The sequence below is a fragment of the Musca domestica genome, unplaced genomic scaffold (assembly GCF_030504385.1).
Source record: "Musca domestica strain aabys unplaced genomic scaffold, Musca_domestica.polishedcontigs.V.1.1 1, whole genome shotgun sequence".
In the NCBI taxonomy this organism is placed as follows: Eukaryota; Metazoa; Arthropoda; class Insecta; order Diptera; family Muscidae; genus Musca; species Musca domestica.
Genome location: NW_026712114.1, coordinates 26,447,561 through 26,472,784, shown reverse-complemented (window position 1 = coordinate 26,472,784; position 25,224 = coordinate 26,447,561). Strand labels below are relative to the sequence as shown.

General features: G+C 35.2%; 1 protein-coding gene across 1 annotated transcript in view; it reads left to right on the top strand.

The window, feature by feature from the left end:
- Positions 1-4,097: 4,097 nt before the first annotated feature.
- LOC131801980 (uncharacterized) overlaps positions 4,098-25,224 on the top strand; it is a 39,216-nt gene continuing 18,089 nt past the window's right edge. Inside the window, exon 1 of the mRNA XM_059121201.1 lies at positions 4,098-4,575. Coding sequence (XP_058977184.1) covers positions 4,497-4,575 — 79 coding nt within the window. The 5' untranslated portion in view covers positions 4,098-4,496. The remainder of the gene's footprint in view (positions 4,576-25,224) is intronic.

Sequence of the window (25,224 nt, the reverse complement as noted above, 5' to 3'; positions counted from 1 at the left end):
GTAGCTATATCTGAGCCGATTTGCACCAAATTTTAAGTACTTATTTCTATACTAAATTCGTTCTGAAGTGGCAAAATTCACACCATTTGGACTGATATTAGCCATTTGGTGCACAAGAAAACTAAAACCTAATCCAAACCCTATATTCAAATCTTAACCGATCTTGATAAAATTTGAATTATGAATTACTAGGCTGTATCTGATATCTGGTGCTAAATATCAGTCTTGCGGAGTGCATATTACGAATGTGAGGGATTTAACAACAAATCGTATGAAACATATATATGGGAGCTATAGCTATATCTGAACCGATTTTCCGAACCGAAACTATGGGTCTATCTCGTTTCCTTCTCCATGTTACAAACAAATGCACAAAGAAATAATACCCTTACCACTATGTGGTGTCTCATGTACTTTGTTAATGGCTGAATATTGTTTCAAAGTATAATTTTGGCTCAGCTAGGACAAGTATGAAGATGGACAATGTCGTCGCACGACATGCATGATACAATTACCAAGGTAATCTTGAAACATGAATGGAAATTTGAGGTTATTCCACAAAATTGAATTCAAGATCGAGGGACAATATTGTTTCATCCATGGACACTCGGGAACATTAATTTGTCAAAAAATTTAAAATGTTTTTTTTTTCAAAAATAAGTTTTCTTATACGACGCCAATTGTTGCATGATATGCATTTTTCAATAGTTTCTACAAATTTGAATAATTTTTCATTCTAAATTGGCTTCAGAGTTCATAGTCGTTATTTTAAACGCCAAACGTTTCCCATCTCTGCCTGGACAATATATTGCATGCCTTATCCTAGTGTCGGAGCGTTGAGCGTTCAAGCAGTGCAATGCTTAAGAAGGCGTGTAATTGAAACATTCAAAAGACAATTTCCAAGTCTTAGCACAGACAGGCACACACACACACACACACGGAATGAAGATAAAAGTTATGGTCTTTGGAAGAACATGCTGCCGGAGAAACAGCAACAACTACAACGAACAAAGAAACATTCAACAATGGGAATGCTTCCACAGGAGAAAAACAAGACGAAGAAAAAAGGACGACTAGCATGGCCGTAAAAGCAGCAAACTGATGATGATAATATAATGACGTCCTCTACGCTTGAAAAGAGCTTTAACCATTGATGTAATTTAGTATGTACAGAAAATATTTGGGTGTGGGTATGTGTGTACGAGGCGACTGTGTCTGTAGTTAAGCGAAAATCGTGCAAAAGAAAAGACCCTAACAATTTGGAACTGACAACAGCAGTAGCAAAGTGTTGGTGTTGTTGCTACTACGGCTGTAGTTTAAGTGGCACAATAACCAATCAGGCATTAAGTATCCATTGTGTTTTGCCATGCTACCAACAAGGATAACTCTATTATGGGTATGTGTCTGTAGATGTTAGTTGTTCTCTCTAAATTACAGATACATTTCTTGTAGTTGAAGTACTAGCAGCATTACTTCGTACATTGATTCCAAGTCATAAAGATCGTAGCTACGATTGGACAAATTATTTGTTAGTTTTATGACATAATATTATTAGAACAAATTAAGATCTGCAGCACATACAATTTGTTAAAATTATTGCGTTAGTTTTTATACCCTACACCACAAGGTGGTCAGGGTATTATGTCTTTGTGCATTTGTTTGTAACAGGCAAAAGGAAACGAGATAGACCCATAGTTCCTTTTGATGATCTGCATAGAATCACATTCTGAGTCGATTTATGCATGTCCGTCCGTCCGTCTGTCCATGTATTTTTGTAAACAAAGTACAGGTCGCATTGTTTACCCGATCCAGATGAACTTTTGCACAGATCATTTGTTTGGTCCAAGGACGAACCCTATTGAAATTGGAGATAATCGGTCAAAATTTAGATATAGCTCCCATATATATTTTCGTCCGATTTCCCTTTTATTGTGCACCAAACGTGTAATATCAGCCCAAATTGTATGGAATTTTGCATATACACCCAAATTAGGCCTGAAAATATGTATGCCAAATTTGATCGAAATTGGTTCAGATATAGCTATAGCTCCCACATATAACTTCGTCCGATTTACCTTTTATTGTGCACCAAACGTCTAATATTTGTCCAAATGGAATGGAATTTGGCACTTGCGACTGAATTGAGTCTAGAAGCTGGTATGTCAAATTTGGCGAAGATCGGTTCAGATATAGCTATAGCTTTCATATATATTATTAATCCGATTTGTTATATCTGTTACCCACAGCCGTAATATGCACTCCGTAACAACGATATTCAGGGAAATATATCAAATACAGCTCAGAAATATCTTTGTCAAATTTTATCGAGATCGGTTCAGATTTGATATAGCACCCATATACATCTTTATCTGATTTCCAATTAATTGTGCATCAAATGGGCGATACAAATCCGAATTTAAAAGACACAAATGCTTCGGCATAATTAGTCCTATAATTATAATCATAGCTTGTATGATTGAATTCTCCCATAAAAACTTTTAATTGTTCTGTGGAGCTCAACTAAATTAGCAAAGTGGTGTATGGTATCATAAAGTCGGCCCCGCCCGACTTTAAGACTTTCTTTACTGGTTTTTTTTTAATTTTATACGATGTATGGTAGAATTAAGAAGGTAATGTCAGGAAATCATATTTTTAATTTTTTTTTAACCCTTAACTACAGATGATCGGTATTTTTTACCGATAAGCATTTACGATTTTTCAACTTCGGGGATAACTGAATATATCTTGCTTTAAAAAACTTTTGCGGTGTTATTAAAATAAATAGTTTTAAAACTTTTTTAAGATCTTGATATACAAAAAATATATAACAGATATATATTAAACAAATTTTTCAATTGTTTTACAGAAATTTTATGTGTTATATTATATAACCGGTAAAAATCCCGTGGTCGGTACTAACGTACGTATAATATGACGTCTGCAGTTAAGGGTTAAATTATTCATTTAACAAAATCTCACTGTCAAAAATTTATATTAACAAATCCATTGTACAGGATAAGATAAAGAAACTGCAACAAGTCAAACACCATAATATTTACATTTTTTTAAATGTTATTGAATGAAAGCAAAAAATTTCGAAAATACAAATTTTAGAATATGTTTCGATTTATTCGAATTGGTCACCTTTGGCACGAATTATTGGCTTCAAATGGCCAATGAAAGCGTCACACGCTGTCCGAATCTTGCTCTGCGGTATTTTGGCCCATTTCCGGCGAAGCGCTTGCTTGAGGTGATCGACACTTTGCTATTTTTTAGCTTTCCAAAATACTTCAGACACAATAGTCCAAGCGAAGCAACTCTTTAGCTCTTTTGGGTATATTTTCTTTCGGTTGCGGTGAAGTTCTTGGTCTTTTTGAAATGTGAATGGCTTTATCCCGAGCTCATTTTTCAATATTTGCCGAATTGCGATATGTTCGACTCACGAGTCATTTTTTGGGTTTCGATCAAGTTGCTTCTTTACTTTTCGAACCATTTCCGCTGATGTCGCTGTTTTCTTCCGTCCACTTCTCTGACGTCGGTCTACGCCACCAGTATCGCGGTAACGAGCGATGGTACGAGACACGCACTTCATTAGTGACTCACATTTAAAATTTCTAACTCATTCCGTTAGTCCAAAACAACGTATTCAATTTTTAGTACTTTACGTACATCTTTAGTACAAATTTCAAAAAACCCACGACAATATTACGTTAGTGACTTAAAGAAAAATATTAATTAAAACTCAAGCTAAAAAAATATATTTTTTCATTAACTCTGGGTAAATTTCTTCGCACGCTCCTGCGAAATTTTAAGATTGTCGCTTCAGTCAGTTAGTTTTTTACTACTCTTACATATTTACATGCCATAATACAATAAACAGTATTATAATCTTTTCCGCAGAACACAAATTTTTTGTCGTTTCGACAGAGGACATTTTATTATTTAACTTTGAAAGTAAGATGTTGACCATGAAGGCATTTTAATCTTGTTGATTCATGTTATATAAAAATATCCATCAATTAAATCAGAATTTTCATTTGACAGAGTCCACCCTGTTCCATTATTCACACCTTCTCCAACTTTTAACATAATCTCTATATTATTCTTATTGTTTGGGACTTGGCAACTCTATTTCTTCATTTTGTTTAGTTTCTTTAAGTTCTTCTTTCGATCGGCTGTGTGCGGTCTTTTTGCCTGTCGGTTTCGCGAATTTGGCATTTTCGCCTATTTTAATTTAACATTTAAGTGATCAGTGATATTAAAATATGTATAATAATATATATTTTATGCAATATTTGTGATTTTTATTAAATTAAAAATGATTTGTTTTGTACGTTGCCAATTTGTGATGTTTTCAATTATAGAAATTTCAATGCGTACTCACTGAGAGAGAGAGAGAGTCAAGTTATTTTTCGTGTTTGTTTTGTTTGTCCTCGGTCGGTGAAAAACGTCGTTGTCATCGTCATCGTCGCCGTTGATTTTTTCGTTCGCTGCTTATGTGTTTTGTAGTTTTGCTCCATAATAAACTATATGCCAAAAAAACATTTGGGATGCTGTTTCAAAGAAATTTGACAGGTAAGATTACATCTAATTACAACCTCTGCTTTTATGTGTGATTTACGTGCAGTGCTGCCATTTTTGCTGGTTTATCGTCATTTTGACGATTTTTCACATTAAAAATGGAAAATGCCGATTTTTGCCTCAAAAATGACAATATATCAATTCATATGTGAGACATTTTGGTTAGGAAACAATATTTTTTGCATATTTTTGTACCCAAAAAGTGTTTATTAAATTACTTAAAACGCTTCTAAAAAAAGTAACTCCATTTGGTTGCGTAGGTTAGGTTGATTTTTTTTAAATATCTTGTGTTATTAATAATTTTGGGAATATACTTTAAAATAGGTATATTTTATTTGTTTCGTTTAGGTGTTTAAAACTTACTTTGGCAGCGTTTAATGCCGTTTTAAATTTAAATGTGAGACAATTTGTGTCGTTCATAAAAATATTGTCATTTTTGAGGCAAAAATCGACATTTCCAAAATGCCGATAAATCGGCAAAAATGGCTGCTCTGCATGTAAATCACACATAGTAAAAAAGTTAGCACTTTCATTTATTTTTATGTATAACCTGCAAATCAAATACTTAAACTCGTTGATATTAATTTAGTTTCATTTAAACATGAACTAATTGTAATGTAATTAGAGTTTAGTACTGGCGACACAAAACTACCTTTCAAAACATTATCCGATTCGGGAAAAGTGTTTTTAGTCGCCTGTGCTTGTAGGATTATTCTTCCATGGTCTTATCAAATACACTATGTTATACGTAAATCTTAACTATTTCACTTTAGATACATTTTTATACCCTCCACCTTGGAAAGGAGGGTATATTAACTTTGTCATTCCGTTTGTAAAATCCTTAAATATTCGTCGTAGACCCCATAAATTATATATATTGATAATCAGCATAAAATTCTAAGTCGAATTAACGATGTCCGTATGTCTATCTGTTGAAATCACGATATTATTTGACGTAGAGCGCCAAAATTTAGCAGAGCAATTTGTATTGTGTCTAGGATGGTTGGTGTTGAAAATGAGATATATCGGTCCACGTTCTGGTATAGTCCCCATATAACGGTACCTCCCGATATTCGGTATTTTGATGATTTGTGCCACATTTTTTCACGGATTTGTCTGAAAATTGGTAATTGTGGGTCATAATGGACCCTAGTTCGTGTGGCGAAACATTGTATGTTAGGTCCATGTTTTGGTATAGTCCCCATTAAACGGTACCTCCCAATATTCGGTATTTTGATGATTTTTGACACATTTTTTCACGAATTTCTCTGAAAATTGGTAGTTGTAGATCATAATGGGTCCCAGTTCGTGTGACGAGTTATTGTAATTATAGGTCCACGGTTTGGTATAGCTCCCATATAACGGTACCTCCCGATATTCGGTAATTTGATGATTTTTCCCATATTTTTTCACGGATTTGTCTGAAAATTGGTATTTGTAGGTCATAATGGGTTCTAGCACCTTTGGCGAAACATTGCATGTGTAGGTCCACGATTTGATTTATTTTGATCATTTATGTGTTACGGATTTTTTTTTTTTGTCAATTTTCACAAACACAAATGTCAATTGTTCCTATTTTTCTTGATTGTCCTTTTTAAATACGGGTAAAAAATCTCTTTAAACGGTTCAGATTCCCATTTATTTAGGTACATTTATTGTCGGATTAAGATGAAATTTTCGACAAATCATTTGTTCGGCCCAAGGACAAACCCTAGCGAAATTGGTGATAACGGAATTATATTTGGATGTAGCTCCCATATAAAATGTCGTCCGACTTAATAAGTTTTCAGATCCGGTTCGGATTCCCATATATTGAGGTCCGTTTTTTTTTTTTTTTTTGACTCTATGAGTGTAATATTCGTCCAAACAGAACGGCTTTCGGCACATCCAATCGAATTCAGCTCAAAAGCAAATACTTGGTGAAAATCGGTTAATATTTAGCTATAGCTCACATATAAATGTTTCATACGATTTGCTGTTTAAGTCTCTCATATTCGTAATATGCACTCCATAACAATGAAATTTGGTACCAGATAAAAGATGCAGCTAAGAAATGTCTCTGCCAAATTTTATCAATATCACTTCAGATTTGGATGTATCACCCATATATATCTTCAACCGATCTGACGGTTATTGGTTAATATCAGCCCAAATGAAGTGGATTTTTGCATATTAAATTTAATTGGTACTGAAAGCAAATACGACATTTATTCCCATATCTATCACTGCGATATATTGCTAATATATAATAATCTTTTTTGACGTCATATTTTGCACTCTATGGCAATGTTATTTGGTACGAGCCTCCGTCAAATTGGGAGGAAATCAATTCGATATACATCCCAAGTATATTCTGGAAGACTATTTTTGGAGACGTTTTTAAAATATTTTTTTTTTTATTTTTTTTTTTTGTAAATATTCATCAAATGTTGTCTATGCATAGAAGATCTATAGAAGCAATTAAAAACCCTCCAGAATATTTTCGCGACAATATTCGGCATTTATTCTGATGCCAGGGTCGAGTAATACGAACGGGACGCGACTATCGGCCGGCTCTTGAATTCTGGTGGCCAACCGAAGGTGCATATTTTCAGCTGACCTCGTTTGCAAGTAAACACGATAATTTTGTTTGTTTACAAATTGCTGGACAATGAATGTTTTCTCATCGGAGAAAACCAAATTCGGCAGTTCACCACTTTCGGCCAAGCGAAACAACTCTTTAGCTCTTTTGAGTCTATTTTATTTCCGTTGCGGTGTAAGTTCTTGCACTTTTTGGAATATCAGTGGCTTTACTCCGAACTCATTGTTCAATATTTGCCAAATGGAATATTGCGATATGTTCAGAAGTTGGTTGCAGTTTTTTCATCTCACCCTGTAGTTATTTCATATATAAATACAAAATATCGATGGATATATTACTCGGCTGTCGGCTTTTATTTCAAAAAGATTAAGGACTGAACATGAAATTTTCTGCTGTGTGAATAATTTTGTCCGGCATTATCAAAATACAGAATGTGGTGGATATTGTATATCTCATTTTCCATACCAAAAATTCAGGAGATAAAAGAAATTATTGTGTGAAATTTCAAAGCTCAATAGCAACTATTTCCTAAAGACTTTTTAATAACTGTCTTCTCCACCTCAAAATGTAAGATAAAAGGAAAATGTTACCCCATGATTGATTGACCTTTTGATGTGTTTTCTAATTTTTGGGTCTTTTCACAAGTTCGGCATTTTCTTTTATCCTGATGACAAAACAATCGTTTTCGACTTATGATGGTCGGTTGGTATGGCCATTCATTATATTGTCAATAAACCCTCATCATTTTTGATCTATGCCAGCAGTTGTTTGCCAATAACAAAAACAACAACAACAACAATAAAAAGGCAAAGAAATCAATATTCCACTTTTGGTAAAAGTTCAAAATATGATTAAATTCGTATCAAAAGTCCTTATTCTGTGATTGGCTGTTACGCACACAACACACACACACTCCTACAGCCATGAGTGGTGCCTGTCCTCCATATGTGATGATGACCATAATCGAATCGAGTATCTCAAGTATTTGAGTGTGTGTATCTGTGTGCCTGCATACGTACCATTGTGGTTAATGGATTTTTGATGAGTATTGCCATTATTGGTCCTTTTCGGATTTATCTCTCACTCTCTCCCCACCCGGATGCTGTTCCTTCTCCATTCACTCTTCAATAGTAAATATTCTTATTCCATATCGATTTTTTGTTTCGTTGGACATTTGCTTCCGATGATCCAATTGGGTATGGGTAAGGATGTGTGGCAGGATGTGTGTGTGTGAGTGACATGAAGTTTGTGTTTTATCACTTGTGTAAACAGTGATAATCACCATGTGCTACTGCTGCTGTATGCCGGCTACTGTTAGCAGCAGATCCCGGCCACATGTTATTGACATCCAATAAAAGATTGTGGTGCACCGCTTTCATATTTTTTGAATAATTGCATTTTAATGGTCAAATATCAGAGAAATTGAAATGGAATGGGCTGTGATATTAATATTGGGTAACAGTTTTTTTTCGGATTACTAAAATGGATCAAAAAAGTTTTTGGGCAGATGTAAATAAAATATGGGAATCGTAGAAAAACCCTTACATTGTAAACAACCATATAAATGTTTGGAAAATATATGTGGTATTTAAACCAAGCCTGAACAAGTAAAAAAGCAGCCGGGCCGAACTTTTAATACCCTCCACCATTTGGAAGAAACTTGAAAGTGTTCAAAAAACTTCCTGAAAATACCACTTAAATGAAAACTGTTATACGGAGACAATACGGACACGTGGACGGGAAAATTTTTGTCATAGGCTGTAGTAACCATTACGAACTTCAAACACCAAATTTGAAACAATTCCGGTGAATAATGTCGCTAAAATCATCAAAATACCGAATATCGGGATGTACCGTATATGGGGGATATACGAAAATGTGGACCTACATACGAATTTTTTTCTCATAGACTGTAGTATCCATTACGAACCTAAAATACGAAATTTGTTAAAAATACCTAGTATCGGGGGGCTATACGAAGACGTGAACCTGCATACAATAATTTTTGTTAGGCTGTAGCACCCATTACGAACTTCAAATACGAAATTTGAAATAATTCCGGTAAATAATGTCGCTAAAATCATGAAAACATCGAATATCGGGGGATACCGTTATTTGGGAGCTATTCGAAAATGTGGACCGACATGGCCCATTTACGAACTACTGGTAAACTATTCATGTATGCTACTGTATGCAATTTCGTTCGAAAGATAGCGTGATTACAATAAACAGACGAACATCGCTAGATCGTATTAGAACTTTTCACTGATCCGGAATATAAATACAGGGTGAATGTTGAATATTGAATGAAAGCAAAAAATATCGGAAATAGCATCAAATTTTAGAATAAGTTTAGATTTGTTCGAATTGGTCACCTTTGGCACAAATTATGGCCTCCAAACGGCCGATGAAACCACCACACGCTGCCCGAATGTTGCTCTGCGGTATTTTGGCCCACTTCCGGCGAAGCGCTTGCTTGAGGTGATCGACACTTTGGTAGTTTTTAGTGCCAACCTTGCTTTCCAAAATACTCCAGACCCAATAGTCCAACGGATTGGTATCCGGAGATTTTGGTGGCCATTGTGCGCTGGAAATGAAGCGAGGAACCTCATTTTGTAACCATTCTTGTGTAGAGCGTGCTGAGTGCGATGATGCTGAGTTCTGTTGCAATGTCCAATGTCTGTGGTCAAAATGTTTGCGTGTCCTCCAGAATATTTTCGCGATAATATTCGGCATTTATTCTGATGCTACGGTCGATTAATATGGCGGGCGCTGGAGTTCTGGAGGCCAACCGAAGGGGCACACTTTCAGCTGACCTCTTTGAAAAGAAAACATGATAATTTTGTTCGTTTACAAACTGCTGTACAACGAATGTTTTCTCATTGGAGAAACCCAAATTCGGCAATTCACCACTTTCGGCAAAGCGAATCAACTTTTTAGCTCTTTTGAGTCTATTTTCTTTCTGTTGCGGAGTAATTTCTTGCACTTTTGGAATTTCAATGGCTTTAGCCCGAGCTCATTTTCCAATATTTGCCGAATCGAATATTGCGATATGTTCGGCTCACGAGCCATTTTTCGGCCACTGCGACGGCAGTTTCGACCAAGTCGCTTCTTTACTTTTCGAACCATTTCTGCTGATGTTGCTGTTTCCTTCCGTCCACTTCCTCGACGTCGGGCTACGCTACCAGTATCACGGTAACGAACGATGGTACGAGACACAAAAGATTTATTCACATTTAAATGGTGGAGTGATCTAATGATAGTCACTTGTGGTTTTCCAGCCGAATATAAAGAAATCACACAATCTCGCTTGAATTCCGTCACGAATAACTTTTTTTCTGGAAAATTCTCACATAATGCTTTTGTAAGCTTGTAAACAATATAATAAGCTGTCACTGGAATCTATCGGACGAGTGGCATAGAAATGACAGCAGTCTCAAGCTTGTTTGCTGTTTTTTCATTTCACCCTATACAAATTTGAAAATGATCCCGCACAAAGTCCAGACAGTGCAACAGGTATGTTAGACGCGATTGGCAACTGACCGCCAATCGCGTCTAACATACCACCACCAAGAAGAAGATGATTTTTCATCAAGAATAATTCCATGTGTGCTGTTTTCGCTGTAGGAGTCATCGGACCTTTTTTCTTCGAAGACGTCGCGGGCAAAACATTTGCGGTAAATGGTGAGCGCTACGAAGCAATTATCGACGACTTCTTTTTGCCGCAACTTGATGAGTTGGGATTGGAAAATATGTGGTTCCAACAGGTCGGTGCAACGGCCACTCTGAACGTGCCACAATCGATATTCCGAAGGATGCATTTTCTGGGCGCCAAATCTCCCGTTTTGGCGATTTGCACTGGCCAGCAAGATAACCTAATTTGTCCGCTCCAGACTTCTTTTTGTGGGGTTTTTTGATGTTGCGGATTTATGTCAAAAAGCCTCAGACTCTTTCAGCTTTTAAAGACAACATACGTCAAGAATGTGATGACCTATCGCCGGAAGTTTTGGCCAAAGTGATGGAAAATGCAATAAAAAGGGTTCAAATGCCATTTATATTCTCGACTTGATGAAAAAACTAAAAGACCAAATAAAAATAATCCACAGGAAGAATCAAAGGTTTTCATTTTTTTAATTACACTTTAAAAACATCGGAAGTTTACTTTTGCGCCACCTACGATGTCACATTTAAAATCACACCTATTTGCTTCACATCGTTATTTTCTCTCAATTACGCTAAATGATAATCTCTTGCATTATATTCAAGCGAAACGTTCCTTACACATCCCATATCTACGATCACACTTCTCTCATTTCACACCCCGCGCAACAAATCAAATCTCTTTTTTGGGGGTTGACATGATTTATTTGTTCAAATTTGTAGTTTAGTTATCATTAACAATTTTAAAATATTTTCATAAGGCGTGTATGGCATTTGTCTTCTAGAGTGTCAACTGTTGTGTGAACTATCTACTGTGTGTCTGGCGATCGATCTAATTCTTCGGAAAATCTATGATATCCAGACTTATGATTAATCACTGGCAATTAATATGATTTATTGCCGGAAAATGTCATTTACGAATGATGGAAAACGTGTGTTGGAGATTAGCAGGGTTTTTATTCCATTGGACATAGTAAATATTGTGGTTTGATTTTTGGGATTAGCAGAGATTTGAAAATTTATTTATTGTTAAACACATGAAATGTTTTAAAATATATGATCAACACACATTATGGCCAAAGAAAAGGAAAAATAGAAAAAAATAATTTTATCCAAAACATTATATCATTAAACTTTAGGCTAATAATCGCTTAAAAATCTTTAAAAAATCCACAATTGTGGTCTTGATAGTATCTTAAAAATCATTAAGGATCGATGTATAAAAAGGAGTATTGAAATAACTAACTGGCTGTTCGAGAATGAAAGTACCGACAAAACGACTTAAGCTAGAATCATGAAATTTCCCACGAGGGTCATTCTTGGTGCGTAGGAGTGTGATAAGGCCGTTTGGAAACTCTTACTGAAAGCGTACGACAAGTACTTAACAAACAGACAAAGGGAAAGTATACTACAAGTGCAAGAAATTCTGAATTTGATATTTATATTATTGTTGATATCTGAGGTTGATATTTGGCGGTGGTTTGGAAATGCGTCCTACATTTGTACCAAAAGTACTAAATGGTACTAAATATAGTATTGGGTGAAGGGATAGGACTGAAATTGTATATTGAGGTCCCTGCTGATATCTGCAATTGAGATATAGAGGTGGTTTTGGAAATGTGTACCATAATTGTACGGAAAGTACTAACTAGTACTATATTTGGTATTGGGTGAAGGAATAGAGTTGAAATCATGAAATTTTATATAGTTGTCACTGTTGGTATATGAGGTTTTTTTTATATCTGGTTGTGGTTTTGCAAATGCGTACTCGGTTGGTGGAATAGAGCTGAAAATCTGAAATTCAACATTGAGGTCACTGTTGGTTTCTAGGGTTTACATATGGACACGTTGAAACTGTTTTTAACAGAAAAATTCGATGTGCTTTCATTGTGTCATTTTGGTGTAAAAGGAAAACATTTCCCCATTATACTTTCCGAAAAAGTAAAAACTTGAATGACAGAAAAAAAAACTGGAAATTAAGTACGATTTATTAAGTATTGATTAAACAAGCTACAAAGTATCAATCGGTCTTGCCGACAGATTGGTCATCAGCCAATGTTCGATTATTTAAGTATGTTTTGACCTCTGTTATGATTATTCAAATTGTGGACCATTTCTGGAGGAGGTTCTGAAGTAATGGACCAGTATTGTCGTATAGGACCTAAATAAATATGATATAATATTGCAATGTGCAGGTTTGGACTATATTGATGACTTTATATGAGATATGCGATCATTTTTAAAAAATGTTAAAATGTGCATGAGGTACCACATATAGTCGACAGAAGTGTTCCATTTTTAAACAGATAAAAAATATTGGTATTAAAAAAATTACAACAAATCGAACATTTTACAATTTTATGCGAAATCATAAATTCCATATTTATCTCAAGATTCTGGTTGGGAGAAATATTTAGATATAGTAAGTCGTAAAGGATCGCTTCGCAAGTTATGACAGATAAAAGTATAGAAAGTTGTGACACTTTGTGGGTGAGGTACCAGAAGTGGTTGGCATATGTACAGGCTGAGATAGAAAAAAACTGCAACAATGTCAAACGCCATAATTTTTACATTTTTTTTTTAAACTTTATTGAATGAAAGCAAAAAATGTCGGAAATAACATCAAATTTTAGAATAAGTTTAGATTTGTTCGAATTGGTAACCTTTGGCACGAATTATGGCCTCCAAAAGGCCAATGAAACCGTCACACGCTGCCCGAATGTTGCTCTGCGGTATTTTTGGCCCATTCCCGGCGAAGTGCTTGCTTGAGGTGATCAAAACTTTGGAATTTTTTAGTGCCAACCTTGCTTTCCAAAATACTCCAGATACAATATTCCAACGGATTGGTATCCGGAGATTGCCACTTTGCGCTGGAGGTGGCCACTTTGCGCTGGAAATGAAGCGAGGAACCTCATTTTGTAATCATTCTTGGGTGGCGCGTGCTGAATGCGATGGTACTGAGTCCAGTTGGAATGCCCAAGGTCTGCGGCCAAATGTTCTTTAATTCTAGTGGCCAACCGAAGATGCACATTTTCTACTGACCTCTGTGGCAAGTAAACACGATAATTTTGTTTGTTTACAAACTGCTGGACAACGAATGTTTTCTCATCGGAAAAAAACAAATTCGGCAGTTCACCACTTTCGGCCAAGCGATGCAACTCTTTAGCTCTTTTGAGTCTATTTTCTTTCTGTTGCGGTGTAAGTTCTTGTACTTTTTGCAATTTCAGAGTCTTTTAGAACTATGGATCTAATAGCAAAATAAATATATTTTAAAAATTAGAGACTCTAGATATTTTGACCAATGGGAGAAATAATAAAAATGCCCGATATAGCCCCTATTAATAAATAGAGTTTCTAAAAAATCAAAGTGACATCAAAGTGGCCGGATAGTCTTTAGAAAAATGCACTTAAAGTGAACCATTGTACCCCTGTAGTGCCGAGGGAAAACTCATTCAAAAATCCTAGAAAAGTATTATTAAAAAATCCTTGATTTTAGGTAAAAAGTAAATATTAAAACAACGGTCTGTTTGTTTCTGGTAAAAAAATTATTCACAATTCAGGGTTATAGCCCTGACAGTCCTTAAAAACAATTTAAAAGTTGATTACAGCCTTGGTAGCCTCAGGAAAATCATTATAATATCCCCTACTGATAATACCTTAAAACCCATTATATCGTTCTGCGTTTATAGGGGCCCCTCATCATAAGTCGATCTGCTCTCTAGTAAAATTATTAAAATTCCACGATTTTAGCTTTAGCTGTTAGCACATGTAGAAAATAATTAAAAAAAAATTGGAACTAGAAAAAAACTATAACTAATCTGACAGTTTCTTAAACACGACTTCAGTAAAAACTCATTAATTAAAATGAGTGTGTCAAAAATCAATGTTAATCTCTAGAATATTTTACGTTTAATGAAATATCCAGTGTCATTCTATTACAAAATCTTAAATTATTTCGATTTACTTCCCCTTGATTTGTTGTGCAGACACATTTCATTCGATAACATCATCGTTCCATATTACAGCAACTAAATTCAAGTCCAAGTAGTGTTTCACTTACCTTCCACCCCTAAACAAATGACAATACAAACCCCCACTCCTAAATTAGTTCTCCTCAAATCTTCTTTATCCATAACTAATCACAAATCGAGTGTAAATGAACTCTAGATTTAGATGTCATCTTAATAATGCATTCTTTGGCGTCTATATTACCGATCCAGACACACAGTCCACGAGGCCGTCAATCACCATTCAGTATTCCATTTCGAATTTCAGTGGAACAGGTATTAAGCGTGAGTTTTTAATTTGTAACTTGAAACCGTGAATGGTTGCTAACTTTCGTTACACTATGACTGAATGACTGACTGAAGGTCAGAATTACACTAAGGACACCACGTAATATAGTAAGTGTGGATTATGTTGAGTGTTGTGGTGTGCGCGTGTGAGCGTGTCTGTGATGGTAAGACTGTTATGGTCTGCATATGTCAGATGAACCTAATAAAGTGTATAGATGATATTCTTGTTGTAATAAGGTGTCGCGGTACACACCCTCCCCCACATCCTTTTGTATTCAGTCAATTTCTTATACTTCCATTTTCATTCATAAGTGCTGTCGTTCTCTCCTTCCATTTCGAATTTCTATACTTGTCTATCTTAGGTCATCCAGGGCGGTTGTATAATTGCTCAGGTGACGTCGATGCATTGACCAAATAATGACAAAATTACTTGTGACACAACGTTTAAGGTCTCAATTATCATTTAAATAGTTTCAAGTTCAAGACGACACGCGTTTGATTAGGTGTGTTTGGTTTTCCGTCTGTAATCCATGTCTTTGGTAATTTTCAAATGAGACATTAATCATGATTCGTGTAGGAAAACTATTTTCTTGAATTGAAGGATTCTTGATAAATGAATTTTGGGATTATAGTGGATTTTTTAGATACTGGGAGATTTCTAACCAAAACAAGCCGTAGATGTAATGTAAATATGGAATATGTCGGTCCACTCCTTCTGGTACCTCCCCCAAAATATAATACAGTATTTTCTTTGTTTGGTTCTTCTCTTTCTGAACAGCCTCATTCAAAAATATATGCACAACTATCTCAAATAAAGGGGAGTATGTGGTAGATAAAGTCCAAACTTAGCACGTCGCAAAAATGGTGTCACACTTAGATCATATGCTAAGCGGAAAATATTGGCTCACTCCTTTCAAATAATCAAGTAAAAATATATTTTAATTTCAGAAATAAGCTAAGGGTATATATTGTCGAAAAAACCGAATGATACTTCTTAACTTGTTTCAATGGTTTTATGGTCAATTGTGGACTTTTAACAATTTGTATACCCTCGGCCATATGGCTACAGAGGGTATATATCATTTGATACGGCCAAAATGTGTCTCATCTAAATAACGGTTTTAGACCCTAGGTCTCTTTGGACCCAATCCGTTTCAGGACATTTGGAGTTAATCTAGCGGTGTTCGTTCGTCTGTTGACCACAAAGGGTCAACATTTGAATATCCATGAAGCTCATAAAACGCGAAATTAACATCCGATTCCACTCAAACTTATACATGTTAATACTTCCATCGACATAAGATCTGTTCTGCTACCTCCCCCACACTGAGGGAAAAGCATAGAATTTTCTTCAAATTTCACATATACAAACATTTTCGCTAACACCAGATCTGTTGTGAAGATGATATGTATCTGCGAACCCCTTCTGTTAGCTCACCCACAAAACTTGCGATACTAGTTAGCGATTGTTTACAACTTCTATATATAAATATTTCTCTCAACCAGAAACTTGATATGAATATGGCATTTATGACTTCGCATAAAATTTGATGTAAATGTTCGGTTTTCTTGTAATTTTGCCCATACCAATATTTTTACACCCATTTTAACATTTTTTAAAAATCATCACATGTCTCATATAAAGTAGTCGATATAGTCCAAACCTGGCACGTGTTTAGGTCCGATATGAAATGGACTATTTTAGTCCATTCCTTCGGAACTAACTCCAAAGATGGTCAAACATTTGAATAATCATAACAGAAGTCAAAATACAGGGTGAGATAAAAAAAAAACTGCAACAAAGTCAAACGCCATAATTTTATATTATTATTTATTTATTTTTTTTTTTGATTTTATTGAATGAAAGCAAAAAATGTCGGAAATAGCATCAGATTGTAGAATTAGTTTAGATTTGTTCGAATTGATAATCTTTGCAAGAATTATAGCCCTCCAACGGCCAATGAATCCGCCATACGCTGTCCGAATGTTGCTCTGCGGCATTTCCGCCCATTCCCGGCGAAGCGCTTGCTTGAGGTGATCGACACTTTGTATTTTTTGCGCCAACCTTGCTTTTCAAAATACTCAAGACACAATAGACCAACGGATTGGTATGCGGAGATCTTGGTGGCCATTGTGCGCTGGAAATGAAGCAAGGAACCTCATTTTGTAACCATTCTTGGGTGGCGCGTGCTGAGTCTTGTTGAAATGTCCAAGGTCTGCGGCCAAAATGTTTGCGTGCCCTCGAGAATATTTTCGCTATAATATTCGGTATTTATTCTAATGCCACGGTCGATTAATTCCAGCGAAGAGCGACCATCAGCTGTTTTTGCGGCCCACACCATCACCATGAACGGCGCTTGAGTTCTGGTGGCCAACCGAAAGTGCACATTTTCAGCTGACCTCTTTGGCAAGTAAACACGAACAACGAATGTTTTCTCATCGGAGAAAACCAAATTGGGCAGTTCACCACTTTCAGCCAAGCGAAGCAACTCTTTAGCTCTTTTGAGTCTAGTTTCTTTCTATGGTGGTGTAATTTCTTGCACTTTTTGGAATTTCAATGGCTTTACCCCGAGCTCATTTTAAATATTTGCCGAATGGAATACTGCGATATGTTCAGCTCACGAGCCATTTTTCGGTCACTGCGACGCGGGTTTCAATCAAATCGCTTCTTTTCTTTTCGAACCATTTCCGCTGAAGTTGCTGTTTCCTTCCGTCCACTTCCTTGACGTCGGGCTACGCTACCAGTATCACGGTAACGAGCAATGGTACGAGACACGAAACATTTATTCACATTTAAATGCTGGAGTGCTCTAAATATAGTCACTTGTGGTTTTCCAGCCAAGTATAAAGAAGTGTGATTTCTCACGCTTGAATTCCATCAAGAATACGTTTTTTCTGGAAAATTCTCACCAAAATGTTTTTTGTACGTTTGTAAAGAATATAATGAACTGTCACTGGAATAATTTTAACGGCTGCTGGACGAGTGGCTTAGAAATGACAGCAGTCTGAAGTTGGTTTGCAGTTTTTTCATCGCACCCCGTATAAAACCTTGAAAGTCTAAAAATTTAGGACTATGTATGAAGTTTTGATTAAAAACTGTTTCAAACTGTACAAGTTGTGCATTTTGATTAACAAACAAGTTAAAATGCAGTAAGTTCGAACTTTGAATACCCTCCACTATTTGGAACGAATTTGGAAATTTCCAAAAAATAAAATCCGTTAAAATCTTAAAAATACTGAATATAGCCATTATATTGGGGTTTATACCACATGGACCTACATGGGCATTGTTTGTAATAAGCCATTACCATATTCAAATTCGAAACTTGAAAAAAAAAGTGAATAATGTAACTAAAATCATCAAAATACCGTATATATGGAGGTACCGTTATATCGGAGCTATACTAAGACCTGGACCTGCATAAACAATTTTCTGTCACAGGCTGTAGTATCCCTTACGAACTACAAATACGACATCTCAAACAATTTCTGTGAGTATTATACCTAAAATCGTCAAAATACCGAATATAGGAAGGTACTGGTACATATATGGGGCCTATACAAAGACCTGGACCTGCGTAGACAATTTTCTGTCACAGAGTGTAGTTCCCATTACGAACTCTAAATACGTAATTTCAAACTATATGGCGAATAAAATAATCAAAATACCGAATTTTGGGAGGTACCGTTATATGGGGGCTATACGAAGACGTGGACCTGCACAGACAATTTTCTGTCATTAGCTGTAGTATATATTACGATCTTCAAATTCCAAATTTGAAACAATTCCGATGAATAATATCGCTAAAATCATCAAAATACGGAATATCGGGAGGTACCATTATATGGGGGCTATACGAAGATGTTGACCTGCACAGACAATTTTTTGTCATAGGCTGTAGTAACCACTACGGACGAAATTTGCAAGAATTCCAGAAAATAATGTCACTAAACTCATCAAAATACCGAATATCGCGAGGTACCGTTATATGGGGGGCTATACGAAGACGTGGACCTATTTGGCCCATTTTCTGTCTTAGGCTGTAGTATCCATTACGAACTTCAAATACCAAATTTAAAACAATTCCGGTAAATAATGTCGCTAAAATCATAAAAAAACCGCATATCGGAAGGTATCATTTTAATGGAGGCTTTACGAAGACGTGGACCTACATGGTCCATTTTCAATACCAAAAGTCCTGGAGACATAATACACATTTGATTAAATTTTTATCAACTTACTTCATTTCATTCGGAAGCTAGAGTGATTTCCACAGACGGACAGACGTGCGGAATCGACATAGAATTTTATCCTGATCAAGAATATATATATACTTTGTGGGGTCTAAAATGTATATTTCGAGGTGTTACAAACAGAATGACAAACTTAATATACCCTCCATACTATGGTGGATGGTATAAAAAGGTGCTCAAGTAAGTACCGGGCACTTTCGATTGATGGATATTTTAATACAAATTTTTCTGGGAATTATTAGACCTAAAATCGTTGCCATACTGAGCTAACCTCACTAGGATATTATGCTTTTTTTTGTAAACATCACCGAGGTCCTTCTAAAGGGTCTCCTTTTAACAACTGTATTAAGTAGCCGCGATATACATTCTTAATTCTAATACTCCCTGTATGTGTCTTCCACTTCTTTTTTTTGAAACTAAATCACACAGAATTATAAAAGTTTCGTACACTGTCCCTCAAGCGGCCATTTTGTATGCTTGTAGCTAATTCATCATCCACTCTGGTGTAGACATTACCTGTTTAGCAACGGCACAAACCAGCTCCGAAAATATGGGTTTAATACTTTTTTAAATAGTCCAAAACAGTATTTGTCGCATTAATGGAGAAATGTTATTTCCATTAAAATTTCCTTTTTAAAATAAAAAAAAAAGAAATAAATATCGAAAATTTGGCACTCGGTGGAATAACAGCAACTAAGATGTATATTTTTATTTGAATATTATTTGTTTTAATTGCTTAATTTATCGTATTTTTTTTTCATTTCTAATAAATAACAATAGTTTGTTGTTAAAGGAAATATTCTCCAAATTCATCTACAAATAATTCGTTGATTAAAGGACAATATTCAGAGCTATTAATAATTGCTTTAAGATTATTCGTTAGTGTATATAACCTTTTCTGCTGGTATTGAAATATTGTTGTTGTGAAACGTCGTTTGTAAGTCTTTTGTGTTGTTGTTGTTGTTGTTGCGTATTATTGGTGTCAATAAACATCAAAAAAATTCTCTAAATAATTTTATTACTTTTGTAAATATCAAATGGTTAATTGCTACATAATAGTAATATTTCTAATAATTGCTAATATATCATATCGTATTATATAGCAGCCATGTATGCATAATTTTTGTGTGCATATATTTCATAAGCACTAAATGTTTTTTGTTTGTTTGTGAATAAATAAAATATCTGTTTGTTTATTGTTGTGTGTATTACTTTTATTGAAATTTTTAAATTATTTATTAAAATTATTCATAACATTTTAAAGCTATACATGAAAAAAACTATAAAATAGGGTAATATTAAACCAAAATATTTTAAATATCTTTTTTAAATAATATAATAGGTTAATGTTAAGATGTAACATAAAAGTCTATTTTCTATAACAACAAAGGTACGTGCAACTAATTTACAAATTTGTACAGAATTGAAAATTTTACTAAGCACATATTTATTAAGTACATATAGAATATGAGATTAACATATATGTGAGAGAAACGGAAATTGTTAAAAATTATTCTTACTTCTCTTTCGCTAGATCGATATTTTTCTCAAGAAAATTTACTAAAGATTATTTTTTCTCTTCCAAAACTCCATTTCCATTTTCACAGAAGAACTTGTTATGGAAACATATTTTTCAAATGAAAACTTTTTTCTTTTGAATTTGTTTTCATGGTTGAATAACTTTCAGCTTATTTCCATTTTGCCTGTCCACTCAATTTTGCTTGGGCGTTCCATTTATATATGTTTGGGTATTTCGTTTCTTTCGTCAATATTTTTTCAATGATCATTGAGTACTGCTGTAGTTAACGATATCCTCAACGGACAACTGAGTCGATATATTAAAGATGCTCATTTCGTTCTCCCAGCTTTTGCACCAGAAAAGTTGGAAAACACACATTGTCTTTGCTTTCAGGTAACTATCGAAAAATCCATGACTACTGAAGACTTGAGTTAAATAGAAATTTAGTTCACCTTATTTTCTTTTCATCCAACATTCCAATTGAGGTATTATCTTGAAAGTCCACCTACCCTTTGGTCAGGGTATTATGTCTTTGTGCATTTGTTTGTAACAGGAAAAAGGAAAGGAGATAGACCCATAGTTCCTTTTGTTGATCTGCATAGAATCACATTCTGAGTCGATTTATGCATGTCCGTCCGTCTGTCCATGTATTTTTGTAAAAAAAGTACAGGTCGCATTTATTGTCCGATCCAGATGAAATTTTGCACAGATCATTTGTTTGGCCCAAGGACGGACCCTATTGAAATTGGAGATAATCGGTCAAAATTTAGATATAGCTCCCATATTAATCTTCGTCCGATTTACCTTTTATTGTGCACCAAACGTGTAATATCAGCCCGAATTGTATGGAATTTTGAATATACACCCAAATTAGGCCTGAAAATAAGTATGCCAAATTTGATCTAAATCGGTTCAGATATAGCTATAGTCCCCATATATATTGTTCATCCGATTTGTTATTTTTGTCCTCCGCAGCCGTAATATGCACTCTGCAACAACAATATTTGGGGAAATATATCAAATACAGCTCGGAAATACATTTGCCAAATTTTATCGATATCGGTTCAGATTTGGATATAGCTCCCATATATAACTTCGTCCGATTTACCCTATATTGTGCACTAAACGTCTAATATTTGTCTAAATGGGATTTGGCACTTACGGCCGAATTGAGTCTAGAATCTAGTATGTCAAATTTGGTGAAGATCGGTTCAGATATAGCTATAGCTTCCATATATATTGTTCATCCGATTTGTTGTATTTGTTACCCACAACCGTAATATAAACTCCGTAACAACGATATTCAGGGACATATATCAAATACAGCTCAGAAATATATTTGCCAAATTTTATCAAGATCGGTTCAGATTTGGATATAGCTCCCATATATATTTTTATCCGATTTTAAATTATTTGTGCACCAAATGGGCAACACAAGTCCGAATTTAAAACATACAAATACTTCGGCATAACTTTCAATTATAATTATAATCATAGCGCGTATGATTGAATTCTCCCATAAAAACTTTTATTTGTTATGCGGAGCTCTACTAAATGAGCAAAGTGGTGTAGGGTATCATAAAGTCGGCCCCGCCCGACTTTAAGACTTTCTTTACTGGTTTATTTATGACAACTCTCTTTTTGTGTATCCGATTGGTAATAATTTTCGCTTTTCATAGTGTTAGAGTAACAGGATGAACTCCAGCAGAGGTAGGCAACGTTTGTGTGGTCGTATGTAATACGCAGATACAATTTGTAATGCACACAAACGATGCACTTTTTCAAGGAGACCACGTAGATTTTTGTTTTTTGATATGACATCACTTAAGATTAAGGCTGCATACTTAACTCCAGCGTACGCTACAGAGGCAATTAATCTCCTTGTAACTTGATTTGATCCTTTACGTGTTGGGTAAACGACAACCTATTGTCGAGAATTACTCTAAGATATTTTAATTTGTTTTCCATTTTAATGTCATATCCATCAACTTTTAGCTAACTAATTTGGAGCCATCTTGAGGTCCTTGACAGACTGTCGTTTGCAATGGTTTTCATTAATTCTGTTGATGATTGGTCGACGATAAGAGCATTCCCAACTATTTTTGCATCATATTATGTTTAGTAAGTCATCATACATAAGCGTCCAAAGAAATAGCGCCAACATGGAACCTTAAGGGACGCCTGATGTTATTTTATACTACTTGATACCCTCGTATTACATAACAAAGTCTATTTTCCAGGTAGCTATCGATAATATTGATGAAATATACCGATATGTTATGCATCCTTGTTGTTGGCACAGTAACTTATTTGATTCATACATTTTTTCTCCTTTAAAGAACTGCATTGGCGAAAGACCATTGCTTATTTTTACTACTTCTTATTTATTTCTCCCCCACTACTCCTGTTCAACAATAATTTTTGTAGAAATTTGTCCAATGTGTCTTGCAGGGAAAGCGGTCTTTATGACAATGGATTGTCTAATTGTTTTTCATTCCTATGTAGAAACACTAACTGCTGCATATTACAAGCTGATAAACTCGCCTTTCATTAAACCTTGTCTGAACACATGCTGAAATATTGCTTGTCAGGTTGTTCTAACAAGAAAAACTGTTTCGGTTGAGGATTCTATTTGGTCCTGAAGCTTTCCTTTTATTTTATTTTTGGCAGGTCTCTATGATTTCAGTGATGGTAGGAGGCTCATAATTTCTCTGCTGTTGTTCGAGAAATATTTCTGTGGATTACTTATCTCTGGTATAGCACAGGCTGGTTGAAACTTGCCTTTTCTTAAGCATTGATTGAACACATGTTGTAAAATTTTGACCACGTTTTTCCAACAAGAGAAACTATTTCGGTTGGGGATTCTACCTGGTTTTAAAACTTTCTTTTATTTAATTTTTTTTGCAGTTCTAAAAAGAAAAACGGTTTCGGCTGAGGATTCTATCTGGTCCTAATGCTTTCCTTTTATTTAATTTTTGCAGGTCTCTATGATTTCAGTGATGGTAGGAGGCTCATAATTTCTCTGCTGTTGTTCGAGAAATATTTCTGCGGATTACTTATCTCTGGTGTAGCACAGGCTACTTGAAACTTGCCTTTTCTTATACATTGATTGAACACATGTTGTAATATTTCTGACCACGTTGTTCCAACAAGAGAAACTATTTCCGTTTGGGATTCTACCTGGCTTTAAAACTTTCTTTTATTTAATTTTTTGCGGGTTTCTATGACTTCATTAATGGTAGGTGGCTAATATTTTCGGAAATATTTCTCTTCTGTTGTTACTTTTCGGAAAAGGAGTTTCAACTAAAAAGCCAACCTTAAATCCCTTAATCCCTGGTATAGCACTTCTATTTCCAATTTTCTTTGTAATACTGTTATATGGGAGATCTCATGTTTCTTTTTTTCTGTGAATTTTTTAATTGCTAAGCGAAGATTTTAGCAGCTACATATCGGTTTACACCCGCTAACAACGTGGACTAGTACGGCACAGGAAACTCGTCGATTCTCAGGGTAACAGTTACTAGATCCACTTAAGATAGTGCAAACAACAGTAAACTTTAAAATGGGGATGTTATACAAGGTAACCAATTGACTACCTTTTCATTACCAGTAGACGGTACGATACTAGTTCCATATTTACAGTCATATACCAGTGAAAAAAGACTAACACCTATCTAGTCCTGTGTTTACGGTTCGATTAACTGTTTGTTACTTGGCTTTTTGGGGGTGGTATATTATTTATTTGCATCTGTCGCATTTCCCTTTACTTGGCGCAAAAAGATGTCAATTGGTTCCCTTCGCAATACTTAGAGACACATTTTGTACTAGTACGGCTTAGAACTAGTACAGTAGTAAAGAAATTCAGTTAGTTGGAATTTTCATTGCTGGCGGGTAGCTTCTTTGTCTCCTTTCTACCCTTTTTAATTTAATGGATAACGCAAATCAGCAAATATCTATCAGTAAATATGATTTTTGTTGTTAACCACTTGCTTTGTTTCTGTCAGAATTATGCCTCTGTAGTTTAAGCATTGAGGTGATCTTTTTTAAGAAGGCAATTCTCTGGTGCCCCAAAAGTTGTTGATGACAGCAAGTATTGCAATTTTGAACTTGTTGATTATCCCACAGAGGTTACTCTGTCGACGGTAACGTTTCGGCTCGGCTGAACATTGAGCATTGAAAAAAGATCGCGAGTTTTTGGTACATGGATTATTAGACCTTCCTTAAGGTCTGATGGCAACTCTCCAGTGCCCCAAAAGTTGTTGATGACAGCAAATATTGCAATTTTGGACTGGGTCGAAACTGTAATACCGTCCACCATTTGGGAGAATCCAATA